Source organism: Dendropsophus ebraccatus, chromosome 9 (assembly GCF_027789765.1).
Source record: "Dendropsophus ebraccatus isolate aDenEbr1 chromosome 9, aDenEbr1.pat, whole genome shotgun sequence".
Taxonomy (NCBI): Eukaryota; Metazoa; Chordata; class Amphibia; order Anura; family Hylidae; genus Dendropsophus; species Dendropsophus ebraccatus.
The window spans coordinates 16,462,016-16,479,648 of NC_091462.1; the positions used below are offsets into that span (position 1 = coordinate 16,462,016).

At 40.0% G+C, this 17,633-nt stretch overlaps 1 protein-coding gene across 1 annotated transcript in view; it reads right to left on the reverse strand.

Annotated features, from left to right (window-relative positions):
- The window catches only part of LRP1B (LDL receptor related protein 1B), a 631,601-nt gene that overhangs the window by 184,266 nt on the left and 429,702 nt on the right, over positions 1-17,633 (reverse strand). The window contains exons 45-50 of the mRNA XM_069982660.1: positions 14,092-14,211; positions 9,182-9,295; positions 5,513-5,662; positions 4,272-4,394; positions 3,739-3,858; positions 1,614-1,742 (exon numbers count right to left, since the gene is read on the reverse strand). Of these exons, the coding sequence (XP_069838761.1) occupies positions 1,614-1,742; positions 3,739-3,858; positions 4,272-4,394; positions 5,513-5,662; positions 9,182-9,295; positions 14,092-14,211 (756 nt within the window). The remainder of the gene's footprint in view (positions 1-1,613; positions 1,743-3,738; positions 3,859-4,271; positions 4,395-5,512; positions 5,663-9,181; positions 9,296-14,091; positions 14,212-17,633) is intronic.

Consider the following 17,633-nt stretch of genomic DNA (forward strand, 5'->3'; position numbering starts at 1 on the left):
ATTGTCTCTTGTCATGTTCTATCATGTACATGGCTGAGCCTTCTGTATATACACAGGTACAGCAGCACTCACAGTACCATATTAAGGATCCTGAGGAACTCCATGTGCTGCCATGTGCTGCCTCCCTATGGCACTGCGCAATAGAGCAAGGCTTGTCGTATGCCATCTGATGAAGTGTAATATATATATATATATATATATATATATATATATATATATGCATGTACATGAGCCCCAATATATCATGTGCATGTTTTGGAAAACCAGTGTCAATTTTTTTAACCTCTTAATGACCCCCAATAAAAATTTTTTTATGGCAGCCCAGCAGTCATTGCTAGAGATGAGCGAGTAGTGAAATATTCGACTTTCGAGAATTCGAATCGAATAGGCTTTGAGAATCAACTATTCAAACGAATATTCGATCCCAGTCAGATATAGTCTATGGGGAAAAAAATTACGGCACTTGGAAATCAAAATTCGACCACTTGGAAGTCACCAAGTCCCCCATGAAACCTCCCTAAATGATGCGAACACCTCCGGAATGACACTGGGACATTAGGGGGAGCATGCCTGGGTGCACCCAACACCCCAAAATCGCACTATAATGCCACTCTCCGCATTTGCGAAGGAAAAAATATTTGCTAACGCTTATGGCAATGTTCACACATTTCGTTCGTATTTCTTGCGCATCGTTACATACATGATTCCAATGTGAGTCTGTAGAGTGTTATGTTATTCGCGTGTATCACGCATCATGCTGTACGAAAATTACTGGAACAGTATGTATGACGTGGCTTTTTGTGGGCTACTGGCACAATAGGTATTACTTGCCTTTTACTGGGCTACTGGCACAATATGTATAACGTGCCCTTAGTGGGCTAAACCAGGGACACTATACGTCACTTGTACACACAGGGTACTGGAATGAATACAACTGCTGCTGTTATATCATCTATGTCTTAGCACTGAGAATTGCTTTGTATGCAGACTCCAGAGATGACTTTTTCGCTGGATCTTAGCCCTGAAAAGGACTTTTGGGTTCTGTAGTAATCCTACCTAACCAAAACGCTATTAAAACCTATCTCTCCCTGCTCGAAGAACTCTCCCTGACTAGGTTGAAAGCACATCTGCGGTCGAGAGGCAGAAGTCAAGTCTTAAATATTCTAGGTCATGTGGTTCAGCCATCTAATGAGGGTAGACGCGTTTTTCACTTTTAATCCAAGATCTGTCCTGGGGTTCGTTCGGCAGGTTATGCAGCTATTGTCCTATAAACAACTTTTAAACATACAGCCCTGTGTCAAATTGACATGGCCTAGAGTGTCTGTGCCTCCTGTGCCTCCTTCCTGCCCTCTTAATCATTAGGAACCCCCCAGACAGGATTTCTACTATTCTTAACTTTTCTGGACACTGCACATGGGCTGTAAGGATCCAACACATGTGTAGTGTTCAAACAATGATGATTAGGAGAAATCCTGCCCAGGGGTATTCCTAGGGCTGCATCCAACTTATTAAGCCACCAATATTTAAATGACAAATGATCTAACTCAATCTCATCTCTAGTTCTGATATCAGTGTGTTAATACAACCAATCTATAGTCAAGGGTTGGACTTACCACAGCCAGCAGTAGACAGCTCATCACTACCATTGGGACAATCTCTTTCACCATCACACAGCCAATGGAAAGGAACACAGGCGTGAGAATTAGGGCAGCTAAACATATCAGCAGCGCAGGTCACAGCACCTGAATCCGGGAAGGAAAAAGTCAATGATAAAGAAGATATAGCAAGAAAACGGAATAAAGGAGTATAAAAGAGAAAAACACAGTTGGGGGAAAAAAGAGGACAAAGGTTGGAAAGATGAAAAGAAGGGAGAAAGAAAGACGGAAAGGAAAGGAAGGAAGGAGGGAGAGAGGGAGGGAGGAGAGAAGAAGGAAGGAAGGCAGGGATAATGGAAGAGGAATGAAGGAATGGATTATGGAAGAGAGAGGAAGGAAGGAAGGAAGGAAGGAAGGAAGGAAGGAAGGAAGGAAGGAAGGAAGGAAGGAAGGAAGGGAGGCTGGGAGGGAGAGGAAGGAAGGAAGGAATGGAAGAGTAAGGAAGGAATGAAGGGAGGGAGGAAAGGATTATGGAAGAGGAAGCAAGGAAAGGGAAGGAATGAATGAAGGGAGGGAGGGATGATGGAAGAGGAATGAAAGAATGGATTATGGAAGAGGGAGGAAGGAAGGAAGGGAGGCTGGGAGGGAGGGGAAGGAAGGAAAGGATTATGGAAGAGTAAGGAAAGAATGAAGGGAGGGAGGGAGGGAGGGAGGGAGGAAAGGATTATGGAAGAGGAAGCAAGGAAAGGGAAGGAAGGAATGAATGAAGGGAGGGATGATGGAAGAGGAATGAAGGAATGGATTATGGAAGAGAGAGGAAGGAAAGGAGAAAGGAAGGAAGGAAGGAAGGGATAATGGAAGAGCAAGGAAGGAAGGGATGAAGGAAGAGGAAGGAAAGGATTATGGAAGACGAAACAAGAAAGAGGAAGGAAGGAATGAAGGGAGCGATGATGGAAGAGAAAGGGAGGAAGGATTATGGAAAAGGAAGCAAGGAAGGTATGATGGAAGATGAAGGAAGGAAAGGATTACGAAAGAGGAAGCAAGAAAGAGGAAGGAAGGAGGGGATGATGGAAGGAAGGAAGGGGAAACAAAGGGAGGGATGAAAGCAGGCAGGATGGAGGAAGAAAGGTAGGAAAGAAGGCAAGACATAGGGAAAGAGGGAGGGGAGGAAGAAAGTAGCAATATGTAGAGAAAAGAAGAACACAGATAAAAAGAAACATGTAAAGGATGAAGGAAAAAAAGAGTGAGAAAAACAGAAGAATGCAAGAATGTAAAGAAAGACGAAGATGAAAGAAGAAAAAAGGCAGTGTGTGTGCGTGTGCATGTGTGTGTGTGCGTGTGTGCATGTGTGCGCGCGTGTGCATGTGTGTGTGTGCGTGTGTGCATGTGTGTGTGTGCATGTGTGTGCGCGTGTGCATGTGTGCACGTGTGTTTGTGTAAAAATGAAAGAAAACAACATAGTGGAACACAGATTTAGACAATAAAAAGGCAGATGGGAGAAATGGCAATAATGGAGAGAGAGAGAGGGGAAGACATATAGAGAAAGAAACAAAGAGATAGTAGAAGAGAAATAGAAGGAGACACAACACAAGAGTGGGAACAGAAGAGAAGAGAACAGTTATTTCCCATTCCTTGTCAGCAGCTTAAGGCAGTTTTTACAGTAATAGCCTGGGAAGTGTTATATAACAGAAATGAGTTAGCGGGGGTCTCTGCTGGGACTGTCATACAATTTATCTGTTCAGTATTTCCAGAAAACAGATTGAATTATTGAGCCTCTTCCAGTAATGTAATATTGATAAAGGACTGTGCTGTATACATACGGACTGTATACAAACACTGGTAAAAAGCAACTTATAGTACAAGAGACATTACATCTTTTATTGCGACACCTTGTAGTTAGTACATGGCTGTTCTTGGATTTTTTTATAAAAAATTTTTGTTTGTTTATTTGTTTGTTTGCAACCAGAGATAATTCTGTCCTAAGAAGACTCTGTGTATTATTATTTACATTATACTTGGGTGCTGTAAAGAGTCCTTTCCTGTACCTCTGGGGTGTTCATGTCCACCATCACTTACACTCTGTCCTCCACTCAACTTTTCACCGAATCACTGATTTCCCAACTGGTTCCTTGGGGATACCTACCACAGATGTCATCACTTTCGTCCGAACCGTCCCCACAATCATCCTCTCCGTCACACATCCACTGTTTAGATATACATTTGTTTCTTGAGCAGGCAAACTGACTCCATGAACACGAAGTACCTAAGGGACAAAAAAAAAAAAAAATCAAGTTTCAGTGCAGACAATCACAGCTTAACATTTACAGGGAGTCATGTAACAGCAATTAAAAACTTCTTATATATAGCTACAGTTATATAGACATTAATAAAGATGCTCTTTTTACTTCCCCACACTCCGCCATTGTCCTCTTGCAGCTTTACAACATTACACTTACAGGGGCTAAGCAGCAAGGCATGCAGTATAGGCTCACTATTCAATATACATATATACAATAGCATGGACTTCTGTCTTTTACAGGAGTCCCTGCTCCTATACACTTTTCCAAAGGTAACTGGTGAGGCACCCAGCCCTGAACATATACAGCCTAATTGGTTGTTAAATCAAATCAATGCAGCAAATCTCCTTGAAACAAATGTAAGTCCCTCAACACTCACCGCAGCGCAGTTCATCAGTGCCATCCTCACAGTCTTTCTGGCCATCACAAACCCATGTATTTAGAATGCATCTACCACTGCGACAGGCAAAGTAGTTCTCTTCACATTTATGTTGTTTTTTTGCTGGGTAAAAAGAAAAATTTTTTATTTTTTTTAACTATTTATTTATTTCATTTTTCATTTCAATTCTTTTGATCTTCAGCTATGACTGAATGCAGTCACATGTGGGTCAGAGGTTTTATCTATCACTTAAAGAAAATTTGTATCCATTTATGAAATCTGATCCTTAATGTACTCCAGGGAGAGGATGCAATTTGCCCCTTCTCCCCGGTGTACGCTAGCCATATCTCCCGCTTGCCCAATAGGCTGGCACGAGTGTGTGTGTGTGGGGGGGGGGGGGGGGGCTGTGCGACAAGGCACGGAGGGGTCGTGGCCTGATCCCGCACCTGATTTACCAAGCAGATGTAAATCTCATCTCATCTCAGGGATAGTGGACGGACGATCTAGGCCTTTCCTATTTGACCCTGCTCCTACTAATTAAAACTGTGTTTTTTTACCAAAAAGATGCCACCAGGAGCAATTTGAACCCCATGGCAGGAAAGGCCTGCAAGATGTCTAACTTTCAGTACCAGTGAGGGGGTTGGGCTATGGGAGGATACAGTAAGGCGGTCCATGCATGATCAGAACAGTAGTTTTGCAATAGTTGGAGGGCCAAAGGTTCCCCATTCATGCCTTAATAAGATACTAGCATTATAAATGGCACATGGTACTCTTGGTGGGGTTCCATTATAGATTTTACATTGAAACAAAGAAAATTGTTATCAGAAAAAGTCCAAAAGGTCCTTCTAGTCTGCCATTGGGGTCCAGCTACAATACATGTCCGTTCAGATACAAAGGATTAATAGTATATTGTTCTATGTGCCAAATGTCTCCTTTCCTTCAGAGCATTCTCCCCAGCAACAAAGAGTCTTGTCTTCCTGCAGATTAGGCATTTATTCCAATGGAACAATAGCACATTCGATTCGATGACATTGGATGCGTAGAAATTTATAACGCGTGGACAAAAATGTCTCGAAATTGGCTGAAACAATGAGACGTTCCTTACACTGTGTGTTAGGTAATGGCGGCACTCTGCCGAATGTCTCCTCATTTCACATCTTTGTATATGCTGCATTTTATTATGCTGTAATATTACTATGACACAAAGCCAAGTGGCTACATCAGCAGAAACGGGAAATTACCTGGGCATTTTAATTCATCAGAATAGTCCCCACAGTCGTTTGCACCGTCACAGATCCATTCTGGCAGAATGCACAGGGAGGTGGAATTACAAGGTATAAATCCGCTCTTTTTCACTCCAAGCTTGTAATAATGAGAGCAGTCAGTATTGTCTGGAGGGTGACAGACATGACTTTGGTTTATTGACAATCGACATGTCTCTTGAAAACTCATTAAACTTTATTTAAAATGGACATAGAGTGGAAACCAACGATATGCACATCAAGGGGCAAGTAAGGGCCATTTGGACAATAACGTAACAATATTTGAAGGTTGATACTTAGCATAACCAAGAAAAAATGAGGGGCGGATGCATCTTTAGTTGTAAATGGATATTCGGTTGTTCGGGATTTGTAAAACTGGTTTGCCACTTTTCCAAATTCAGTTTCTATGGATTGTGTCTGGAATCACAGCTCAGGCCAATTTACCAGAACTGCAATAGCCCAAAGAGGAAAGTTGCACTGTTTCTGGAAATAAAAGTAAACCCCTTTTTTTTCTTATGAATTCTAGTAAATTTTTTTACAAGAAACTAAAAATGGTCCAGTCGGATTGTAATCTTTGGATGTTGGAAAAGGTGAATTTAAAGGACATTTTTAAAATTAAGGAAATTAAACAAATGGACACTATGACAATAATATATATATATATATATATATATATATATATATATATATTTTTTTTTTTTTTTTATACAAATGATTGACGGGAAGCTTTAGGTATTATACAAAAGGCCATATAAAGATCACACAGTACGGATGTGTCCACCTTCACCTTTCCTTTAGTTAAGGATTAGTGGTGAGTGAGCAGAAAAATGCTTGAGTGCTCGAGTAGCAAACCCTATTGAAATCAATGGGGGACTCAAGCATTTATACAGGTGTAGTACATGCCTGTTTTAAGTCATTTGAAACCTTATTTTGTTGGAAAACTAAATCTCAATGAGGGAGATTTATCAAACATGGTGCAAAGTGAAACTGTGCCAGTTGCCCCTAACAACCAAACATATTCCACCTTGGAATCTGATTGGTTTCACTTTACACCTTGTTTTATAAATCTCCCCCATGTTTATAATCCTTATTGATGTACAATGGCCAAAGCATGTTTACACTTCTTACATTTTACACTGCATATTTTTGTATTATAATTTGAAAACATTGAATAAAATTTTGTTAAATAAATTTTTATAAATACATAAAGCAGCCATACTTACCAGTCTGCGCTCCTTCTGATGTGCTCTGGCGCCGGCTCAGGTTCCCCTGCTTAGTGACAGACTGCCCAGCCATCATTGTGCTGTCCCACCACAGCCAGTGATTGGCTAAGTGGGCTGTGACGGAGTGAGAGACCAGATTAAGCATCAGAGAACATCAGGAGGAGCTTGGACAGGTAAGTATGGCTGCTTTATTGTTTTTTACTGTGAACATTCCGTTAAACAGTTTTGTAGCTCTAGGCATAATTATGAATTATGATGCCAGGAGATTGAAAACCATTTAAATATCCACACTACTGTACTGACACACGGTGCATGCATATTTAAAAAACAGCCAAAGCACTACGAGCACCTCATGGTGCTTGGTCGGGCACCAAGCTATTGCACTATTATGGATTCCAACTTTTTATTAATACTAATTCAATATAATATCAAAATGTGGTAGCTAAATCTTCACTAGGCTGCAATCAATATCACAACCACTGGGTGGCCACACATAGACACATGAAGAATGAACACCTCTTTTTTAGTCATCTTTGGACGATTCGAAAATGTATGATATGTTAAACCATGGGGAAAGGTAAGGAAGAACACATATGTAGCCGCAACAAAGCCACACAACAGACATAATGATCAATTTTACCCAAGGAGTCAATGGTGAATGAGAAATAAAAAATACACAGCTGTGTACATGGATACTTGGAAAACCTTCGGACATGTATGGTTTGATTCTACTAGAAGTGAAAAATACATTAGAATGCATATGGTGGCAACCAGAGAAGGTCAGAAAGTTGAGCTCAATTTGCATGACTTCCATTGGGTGCACAAATGGCGTAGGGCCATGCGCTATGCCGCTTACATAACCAAAGGGTTACATATATAGCGTTGCACTGTTTAATGTAAATGGTCAATTCAGCTGTTCCTTGGTTCCCAGACATCTCTGGAGGCCACAGTCAGACAAGAGATGACTAGAGAGTTTGTAGATTTATAGATTGTAAGTAGAGATGAGCGAACCTGGAGCATGCTCGAGTCGATCCGAACCCGAACTTTCGGCATTTGATTAGAGGTGGCTGCTGAACTTGGATAAAACCCTAAGGCTAAGTGGAAATCATGGATATAGTCATTGGCTGTATCCATGTTTTACAGACAACCTTACAGCTTTATCCAAGTTCAGCAGCCCCAGCTAATCAAATACCGAACGTTCGGGTTCGGATCGACTCGAACCCGAACCCGGTTCGCTCATCTCTAATTGTAAGCCCTTGCAGGCAGGAACCTTTATCCCCACATAAAAGTTTGCCATTTACCTTATTCCGGTAACAAGCTTTTATTTTTTTAATGTTCAGTTTGCCTCCCCCCATCAGCTAAGCTGCCTCGGCTATGTGGGTGTACAGAGTTAGGCTATGTGGGTGTACAGAGTTAGGCTATGTTCACACTACGTAAAAGTACGGCTGTTGTTGCCATTGGCAAAGACGGCTGTACTGTGTACGGTGTAGAACACTGCCTTTACTGCTATGGGATTCCGGCCGGAGCGCATACACATAGTATACACTGTGGCCGGGATCCCATACAGCACCACAAAGAACTGACCTGTCAGTTCACACAATGAAGCGAGCAACTCCGGCCACTTGCTTCATTGTGTGCTGTGTGAAGTTCAGATGCGGGCGCGCGCTGATACTTAAGTACCAGCCGGAATGATCTTTGCAGAGACCGGTTGTTCCATGACCAGGCCAGGTCATGGAATGGCAGGTCTCTCACGTAGTGTGAACATAGCCTAATACTTGTTTTGTCTCCTTTATAATTTATCTTGCATTCAAATAGATGAACTTTTTGATTAGATTGCTGTTGCTCTTTCCATTTATTTATTTTTTTAAGTGGGAGGGTAGTCAGGTAAAGGGTAGATTTGTAATTTACTTATATTTAAAATCCTCCAATCTTCCAGTACTTATAAGCTGCTGAATGCTCTGCAGGAAGTGGTTCATTCTTTCCAGTGGGACTCAGTGCTCTCTGCTGCCACTTCTGTCCATGTCAGGAACTAACCAGAGGAGGAGAGGTTTTCTATAGGGATTTGCTGCTGCCCTAGACAGTTCCGGGCACTGTGTCAGACTGGAAAGAATACACCACTTCCTGCAGGACATACAGCAGCTGATAAGTACTGGAAGATTGAGTATAGGTCCATGACATGGAACAGTGGAGACTTTGTATATATATATATATATATATATATATATATATATATATATATATATATATATATAGTTGTGTTGGTATTATTATTATTATTATTATTATTTTTATTATTATTTTCCCCCCAATGGAATAAATAAAGGTAAGCTAGAGGAAACATTCCCTGTGAACCTGTGTTACATTGATATGCAAATTATATCAACATAGAGAAGATTTTCAAATGATTTTCACGTGAAGCCCTTACTGCAGTGCTTTTCATCTGAGGCATCAGAGCAGTCAATCATCTGGTTGCATTGAGCGGATTTAGTCACACAGGTCCCATCGGTGCAGCGGAACTCCGTAGATGCACATGTGGAAACTGCGCAAAATATTCAAGAAAATGAGAAATGTTTATAGAAAATATAGACATAACATGCGCAGCAGGTCGACTGCTTCTATCGTTGTATAGATTAACCTGGATACATGAAATAATTTAGCGGTAATAATATTAATAATACATGTGTTTCTGCTTTTGAAATTGAAATGTTGTTTATTCCGCAAAATGAATTTGATCTGACTGGGATGTATAACTACTGCCGATAATCGATCATGGACAGGCCTACTAGATGTCTGTTATACTGGGGTCCCATGAGCTACACTTACCTTTCCTTCCCCGAGCCAATGCATTAATGTAAAAATCCCAAGATTGCCAACAATGATAATCTAATCACATTAAGGAAAGAAAAGCCACTAAGTTGGAGCTTCTCTGAAGTAGAATTTAATACTAAATTTACTGAACCGCTCTGTAATTGTATTATGAGGATTATACTGCTCACTACATGCTCTGCAATAAATGTACTGTTCTGGTTCTGTGCTAAATATACTATACTGCTCTCTACCTGTGCTACATATATTGTACTGCTCTCTACCTGTGCTACATATATTGTACTGCTCTCTACCTGTGCTACATATACTGTACTGCCTTCTACCTGTGCTACATATACTGTACTGCCCTCTACCTGTGCTACATATACTGCACTGCTCTCTACCTGTGCTACATATACTGTACTGCCCTGTATCTGTGCTACATATACTGTACTGCTCTCTACCTGTGCTACATATACTGTACTGCCCTTTACCTGTGCTACATATACTGTACTGCCCTTTATCTGTGCTACATATACTGTACTGCTCTCTACCTGTGCTACATATACTGTACTGCTCTCTACCTGTGCTACATATACTGTACTGCTCTCTACCTGTGCTATATATACTGTACTGCCCCCTACCTGTGCTACATATACTGTACTGCTCTCTACCTGTGCTACATATACTGTACTGCTCTCTACCTGTGGTACATATACTGTACTGCCTTCTACCTGTGCTACATATACTGTACTGCTCTCTACCTGTGCTTCATATACTGTACTGCTCTCTACCTGTGCTACATATACTGTACTGCCCTCTACCTGTGCTTCATATACTGTACTGCCCTCTACCTGTGGTACATATACTGTACTGCACTATACCTGTGCTACATGTACTGTACTGCTCTCTACCTGTGCTATATATACTGTACTGCACTATACCTGTGGTACATATACTGTACTGCTCTCTACCTGTGCTACATATACATGTACCTGTAGTACATGTACTGTGTTGCCTTCTACTTGTACTACATGTACTACACTGCTCTTTACCTGTGCTACATGTACTGTATTTCCTTTTACTTGTACTTTATACTTAACTGATTTTCATGTATACTAATTTACAGCACTGTTTTCTATTTTTTTTTTTACATACACTTCTCAGCCATCTAGCCCTACTACATGGACAGCATTGCTTTCTATCTTTACTACATACACTTCACAGCCATCTAGCCATACTACATGTATAACCCTGCTCTCCACCTGTGCGACATGTACTGTACTGCCACCTACCTGTGCTACATGTATAATACACACTCCCTGTCTGTAATACATGTACTGTACTGCCACCTACCTGTGATACATGTGTAGTACAACTCCTTGTCTCTACTACATGTATTGTACAACCCTTAATCTCTACTAAATTTACTGTACTGCCCAATATATGTAATACATCAATAACATTAGAATCTGCTGCTTTGAACACTAGGTGGTAGTGGCTTCATTTTATTTTACTCTTCACTATACATCTGCATCTGTAAAGCCTGAAGAAAGAGACTTAGACAATGCTCTCCAGGGTGGTGTGAAGCCAACCCAGTTGGGTAAAGCAATGGGTCCAAGTGCCGGACCATTACAATTGCATACAGGATTAATAAGGGGTATTTTTTTTCCAAGTAATATAACTTATACAGTATCTCCAACATATGACACCCACATGGAGACCCACACAGCTTCTTTACATGCCTTTATAGTACGTTTTTACCTATCTTCAGTATAATATATTTATTTCAGCTGAATTTGAAGCTAGCTATTACCAGCTCATTTCATGCTCTCAGTGTTTAACATGAAGGACAGAAAAAAAAAATCAGTGGCCAAAATCATTTCATATTGGTCATTTATAAAAAAAAAAAAATTATAAACTTGGTATGAATCTACTTGTCTTCCTAGCTGAGGGAAGGGATGCCAAAAGGCAGCAAAGCATGACCTGGTACATTTTATTTGGGCCGAGGATTGGCCATTCATGTCGTTGTCACTTTACAGCAGATGTCCACATCAATATAAAATTAGCTCACAACCTTGGACGCTGTAACAGTCTGGGAATTATGTGAAATGAGTGCATATAAAATGACCGTACAAATATACAGGTTCTAAATAAAACTGTCTTCAGAAATGCTGGAAAACCAAAAGGCATAATTACATAAAAATAATAACATAAAAAATTACATTTTGTCTATTTTATCCAATGTTTTAATATACTGTTTTAATATTCATAACAATACTAGAAGCAACTCATTGTTCAAAATTTACATAAATGGTATATGGTATTATTATCCTGAGCTTTAGATATATTACATTACTTAGAACTTTTTTTTTTTTTTTTTGCTGTCATGAGTAGTGATGAGCCAACATGTTCGTAAATGTTCGTATGTCCTATGAACATGGTGCTAATTGTTCATGCTTTCCGATCACAAACAATTTGTTCGATGACACGAATAGTTATAACGATGATTTTCGAACATATTCGAACTTGCAAACGCACGCAACTGCGTAATTTATGTTTTGTGTCTGATAATCTGTACGCATGTACGTAACTCTAGATCAAAACCTATGCAATCTGTATGCAACTGTGTACGCGAATGATGAATGCAAATGAAATGTGTACGCCACTGTGTAATTACGCTTTGCCCCTGATAATCTGTACGCATATGTGTAGACCGAAACGTACACTTCTACTGTAAGTTCGTTATTTGTTCGTGAATGTTCAGCGAACACAAACCAATCACAATAATTTCTTTTTTTTATGCTCTTGTTCGGGATCCGAACCGAACATTGGGATTAGGGATGGTCCAAACCGAGTTTGTATGGAGTCCGTACGAACCCGAACCATCCGCAATGATTACCGCTGTCTGCCCGCTCCGTGCAGCGGGCGGATTCAGCGGAAGAACCGCCTGGAAAACTGGGATACAGCCATAGCCATAGGCTGTATCCCAGTTTTCCAGACGGTCCTCCCGCTGGATCCACGGAGCGGGCAGACAGCGGTAACCGATGCGGAGCGTTCGGGTTCTGCCAAACCCGAACCTCGGTGGGTTCGGACCATCCCTAATTGGGATGTTCATTCATCTCTAGTCATGGGGTTTACTAGACTGGAAAAGTTCTATAGTTGTTGATGTTTCAATAAAAGATCTATCAATTGTGTTGCAGAGTTTTTGTAAAAAGAGATAGTTGGACAGAAATAAAATAAAATAGCTCCAAAGAGCAAAATGTCTCTAGTGGTGACTGATAATGACTATGGAGTACTAACAAGTCAATGTCACAACTGGAAATTTGTTTCTAAATTATTCACTCAAATCAACCAGATTGATACAGGATCAGGGACACCTGTCAAAAGAAAAGAGTGCCTGCTCCTGTAGATACTGAATGGTGAGGCTTAGATTGTATGCCTTGTCACTGTTAAAATTCTCACTAAATGTAGAATGTAAACATCTATGCATACAGTATCTTTACTCACCATCTGGGCTTTCACACAAATTCACTGGATTAGGTGGTGCGAGTGTGTGCCCCAGCAGTATGCAGCATCATAATTTACAGTGCAGTAGCAGGGACTCCTATCTAGCGCTATATGTTATTGCTAGATATGATTAGTAGATAGGAGGCCCTGATCTTGAAGGAAGTGACGAGGCATACAGAGCTACCATTGACAGGGCCAGGCACAGTGTGCCTAAGGGTAAGCAATGATTTATACAGCATTGCTCCTTGCCTTTGGACCTCCTGATGCACATGCTGGGATGGCTGCTCATAACTAGGTAGAGGGGTATGCAATGTACTATATGGCATACCACTCTAACCACAAAAAATGCTTCAATATAGCAAAGGTAGAAGCTAGATCCAGGCCCTGGTGCCTATGGGGGCCCAATGGCCCTTCTTTAAGATAAGTTGGCACAAGTATTATAGAAAAAAAATTCAATTCATATGACAATTATAACTACTACTACTATTACTATTACCACCACTACTACTATTACTATTACCACCACTACTACTATTACTATAACCACCACTACTACTACTTTTATAATATCTTCAGGCTATGTTCCCACAATGTAAAAATAAGGGCAAACAACGGCCTTTAATAATGATCACGGCAACAACGGTCTTATTTTTACATGTTGGGAACAAAGCCTGAGTATGCCCAATCACACAGCACAAAGCATTCTCTACTGTGAGAATTAAGAACTGACATTGTTCTTGACCTGCGGAGATTATTTTAATATTGTAAATTTTGCGGTTTCGCTCTATGAACGGTGACACATTTATCATTAATATCCTGCTTTGAATGCCTCGTGTGCTCACAGGAGCTGTGCATCTGGGAATAGCCACAGATATATTATCTGGACAGTCGCTGGTAAACTCTTTGCTTATGTTTCAACAATAGACCCTGTGTCCTCATTTTCCGAACAATTACATTCCAGAACGCAGCCATTTGTCTAAGGAAAGACTTTAAAATTTAGTTGAAATAATAGGTGCTTACCTTTGCAGTCTAGTTCATCCGTGTTGTCCCCGCAGTCATCTTCATCATCACATACTTTATTATTGGAGATACAGCGGCGATTTCCACAAAGCTTATAGCCTTTCCAACAGCTACGGTTCTCTAGTAAATTTACATCAAATAGATGTAAAATAAATAAATAAAAAAGAAGAAAGAAAGAAAATTTTTATGTGTCCTTTCTTACTTATTTTTGGCCCCCAATATCATGAACTGAATATTGTCATCTCAATTTTCTGTTGAGATTTATTATTGTTGTTATTATTATTATTATTATTATTATTATTATTATTATTACCTAAAATATTTGCATTTGTCTGAATTTTAGAATTAATTTTAGGTGAATTGTTGAAAATGAGTAGGGACACCTGTTGAAAACAGGAGTCTCTGTTTCTGCCCACTAATACATGCATTTATGTCTTGCCATTTAGTGTTTTTGGCCACCTGGAAGTAAGCAATAATGCTAAATGCTTTGTCACCCTCAAAAGATTTGCTTTGCTAGGCATCCTTCATCCAGCCCAGCGAATGTTACTGAGCAACAAGGCAAATAGTGTATACTTCACCACCCAGTGAGTGTACAGGAGCAGGGACTTCTCCTTTTGATGGGAGTCCCTGCTCTTTTATGAATCAGAATTGGCTGTTGATGTCTTCTTAGTACTAAACTCTAAAGTGTAGCAAGTGGCTATAGGAAATGCAGTAATAGAAGCTCTAGCAGTGACCCTGTTCCTGGGGGCTCTTAGACCCCTGAAGCTTTATAGGAGAGTGAAAACGTTACACATGGAGGCTCAGTTACCTGCGAATACTTAAAGAGATTGTATATAGAAAATGAAGGACTTGTGGGGTTATGAGTAGAGATGAGCGAACCTTTCAGACTTTTGGTCCCAAAGTAGTTTGCTCGATCGTGATGTCTGCGATCCCGGGTGCATAGTTGTGATCCCGGGAATATGCGGCCATGATATTCCAGGGAATGGATCCATTCCCTGGAATATCCTGGCCACATATTCCCGGGATCGCAACTATGCACCCGGGATCGCAGGCATCAAGATCGAGCAAACTGCTTTCGGACCAAAAGTCCAAAAGAGTATAAAGCTTTGAACCTAGATGGAACATCCCTTTAACTTGCAAAACTTTATAATGAAGAGTTTCCCTTTGTAGTAACTACTTAAATTTTGGAGGGAAAAAAAGTCAAGTAGTCAATTCAGTACCGTATAATTTCCGCTTTTTCTGTAACTGACCTGATAAAAGTGGATTTTCCTAGTCTGCTCTGTACAGATAATTAGAGTTTTCTCATCAAGTGTTCTACTGAAAATGGTCTGTGTACATTCTAAATCACGCATCCTCTGTAATTACACTTATGAAGAACTCTTCTGTTAACTCAACCGTGGCAATAGCTGTAATCCTAAAAACGCCTTGTGAAGAACAGCACCAAAAAAATATTTTTTCTTTTTTTGTTTTGTGCAATGGAAATGTCAGTTGTCCATATTTTTTTATTATTATTATTTATACAAGTCTTTCTATAAACATTTGATAGAGACAGGAATGCTTTTAGAAGAGAGATTCCCAAAATAAAATTCTAAGGGGGAATTTCATTAAACCTTTTACCCTGGGCCAGAGAGGCGGTGCAGATTTGCCAATTCTCCAGTTCGCTAATTGTATATCCCGCTCGCCTGACAGGTGGGCAGGTGGGCACAGCATGGTGTGGTCAAAGCATGGCCTCCTTCTTCACCCTATTTATCATGATTTATGCCCGTTCGCAGGTGTAAGTCATAATAAAAATCTACACCTTCTCTCGAGTAGGTGCAGATTTGTTTCGCCAGGTCCAGGGCCAGACAGATTTACTAGGAGTCATGCACTGGGGTGTATCGAGATATTGCTGGGCCCCATAGCACACTACAAGTGATTATAGCTCAGGGGCGCTGGGCCATTACAACACTATTACTGTCTAGTGGAGGTGTCTTATATAACTTTCCCAGATGACCCTCAGCCCAGCCCAAGAAAGGATAAACTATGTAAATGCAATAGTTTGTTCGGTCTAGCCCCAAAAGGTAAAGTGGGGATGCTATCTTAACATCCCAGGTTTAGATATTTGTTCAGATGTTACATACTGCTAAGGAGCTGAGTAGCTGTAAAAATGATGGGAGCTCTGCTAGCTAGCCTCTTTGTTTTCCAGGTATCAGTTTCCTATGTCGGATTTGGTGGGCTCTAACGATGACCAGCAGATGTTTATTTTTAATAAAATGGTCATTAAGGGGTATGGGGTGCTTTTATTTTTAGATTTATTTAAAAAAAAACATGTTCTATTGTGTATTGCAGCCACTGATTGGCTGAGCAGAAACTGCAGAAGTCTCAGCTGAGATACTCAGCGTCTGCGGTGGTGTACTGGCTCAGCTGCTGATTGGCTTGTTGCAGATGAAGTAGCCGAAGATAAAAGATGCCCCAAGCTGGGAGCTTAGAAGGGTAGGTTTAACCCCCACCCCCATCCTTCAGAGCATAGTCTGGCCCCCAGGTGGTTAATATGTAATACTCTGGGGGCATATTAACTTTTTGGGCCCATAATTGATTTCAATGGGGTCTGGATTTGGTTCTGTGTTCGCATTAGGTCCGGGCAGTTAACTTTTCCAGTTCAACCAAACCTGATGAACCCGAATATCCCCAGTAACGCTTATCACCAGTTATTAGTCAATTTTATTTATTTTTTATTTGCTATCCTATTAATAATAAAGTATAACGTTTAGAATTTTTATCAAGTGGCAATTCAAGTAAAAGCTTTGGATAGAATATCTTTATCGTTGTATTTTTTTTAAGAAGTAATATTTTAATGTTTTTTCTACCATATGTTAAAACTGGAAATTTTAAGAGAGGACACTGCAGCTGATATATTTTACTATGTGAACCCAGTTTTCACACCATTTAATATTACATTGCCCTGTGAAATACATTACAGTTTGTCGCTTTCAGCTATACAAACTTTTCAAGCAAAAAGAACAACGAAAAACCTTTCTTCAAGGGGTCATGAACCTTCGCACTTATGATGGAAATTTTTTTTGCCTGCAGTCACAAGGAAGAACTGTCGATTTGTAAATAGCCAGGGGTCTCCATTATAGAAAGGTGCTGATCTTATCTCAGTTCTACATACTCTACATTTACAAATTCTCCAAGGCATCAACAACCCGAAGACAAAACAACAATTTTTATTTTGTGTGTTTTATTTCCCGTACTTTGGAAGAAGCAATTGAAAAAAAGGAGATGTATCTACTAACTTACTAAATTTTCTTTAAAAACTGAATATATTACCACTCCACATAACATTCATACTGTGCAAATTACTCCAAAGTATTCTGGGCTTTGTAAGGATGGTTAGGCATTAAATGGTAAAATCTCCTTTTAAAGGTTTATGGAAATATATTTATGAATTACCTACAAAGTTCATATTGCTTTAAATACATTTTCTCCAGATAAAAATTGAGAAAAAAATACACTTAAAAGCAAAATTATAGTCTAAACAAATAAAACATTTAATACGCTTT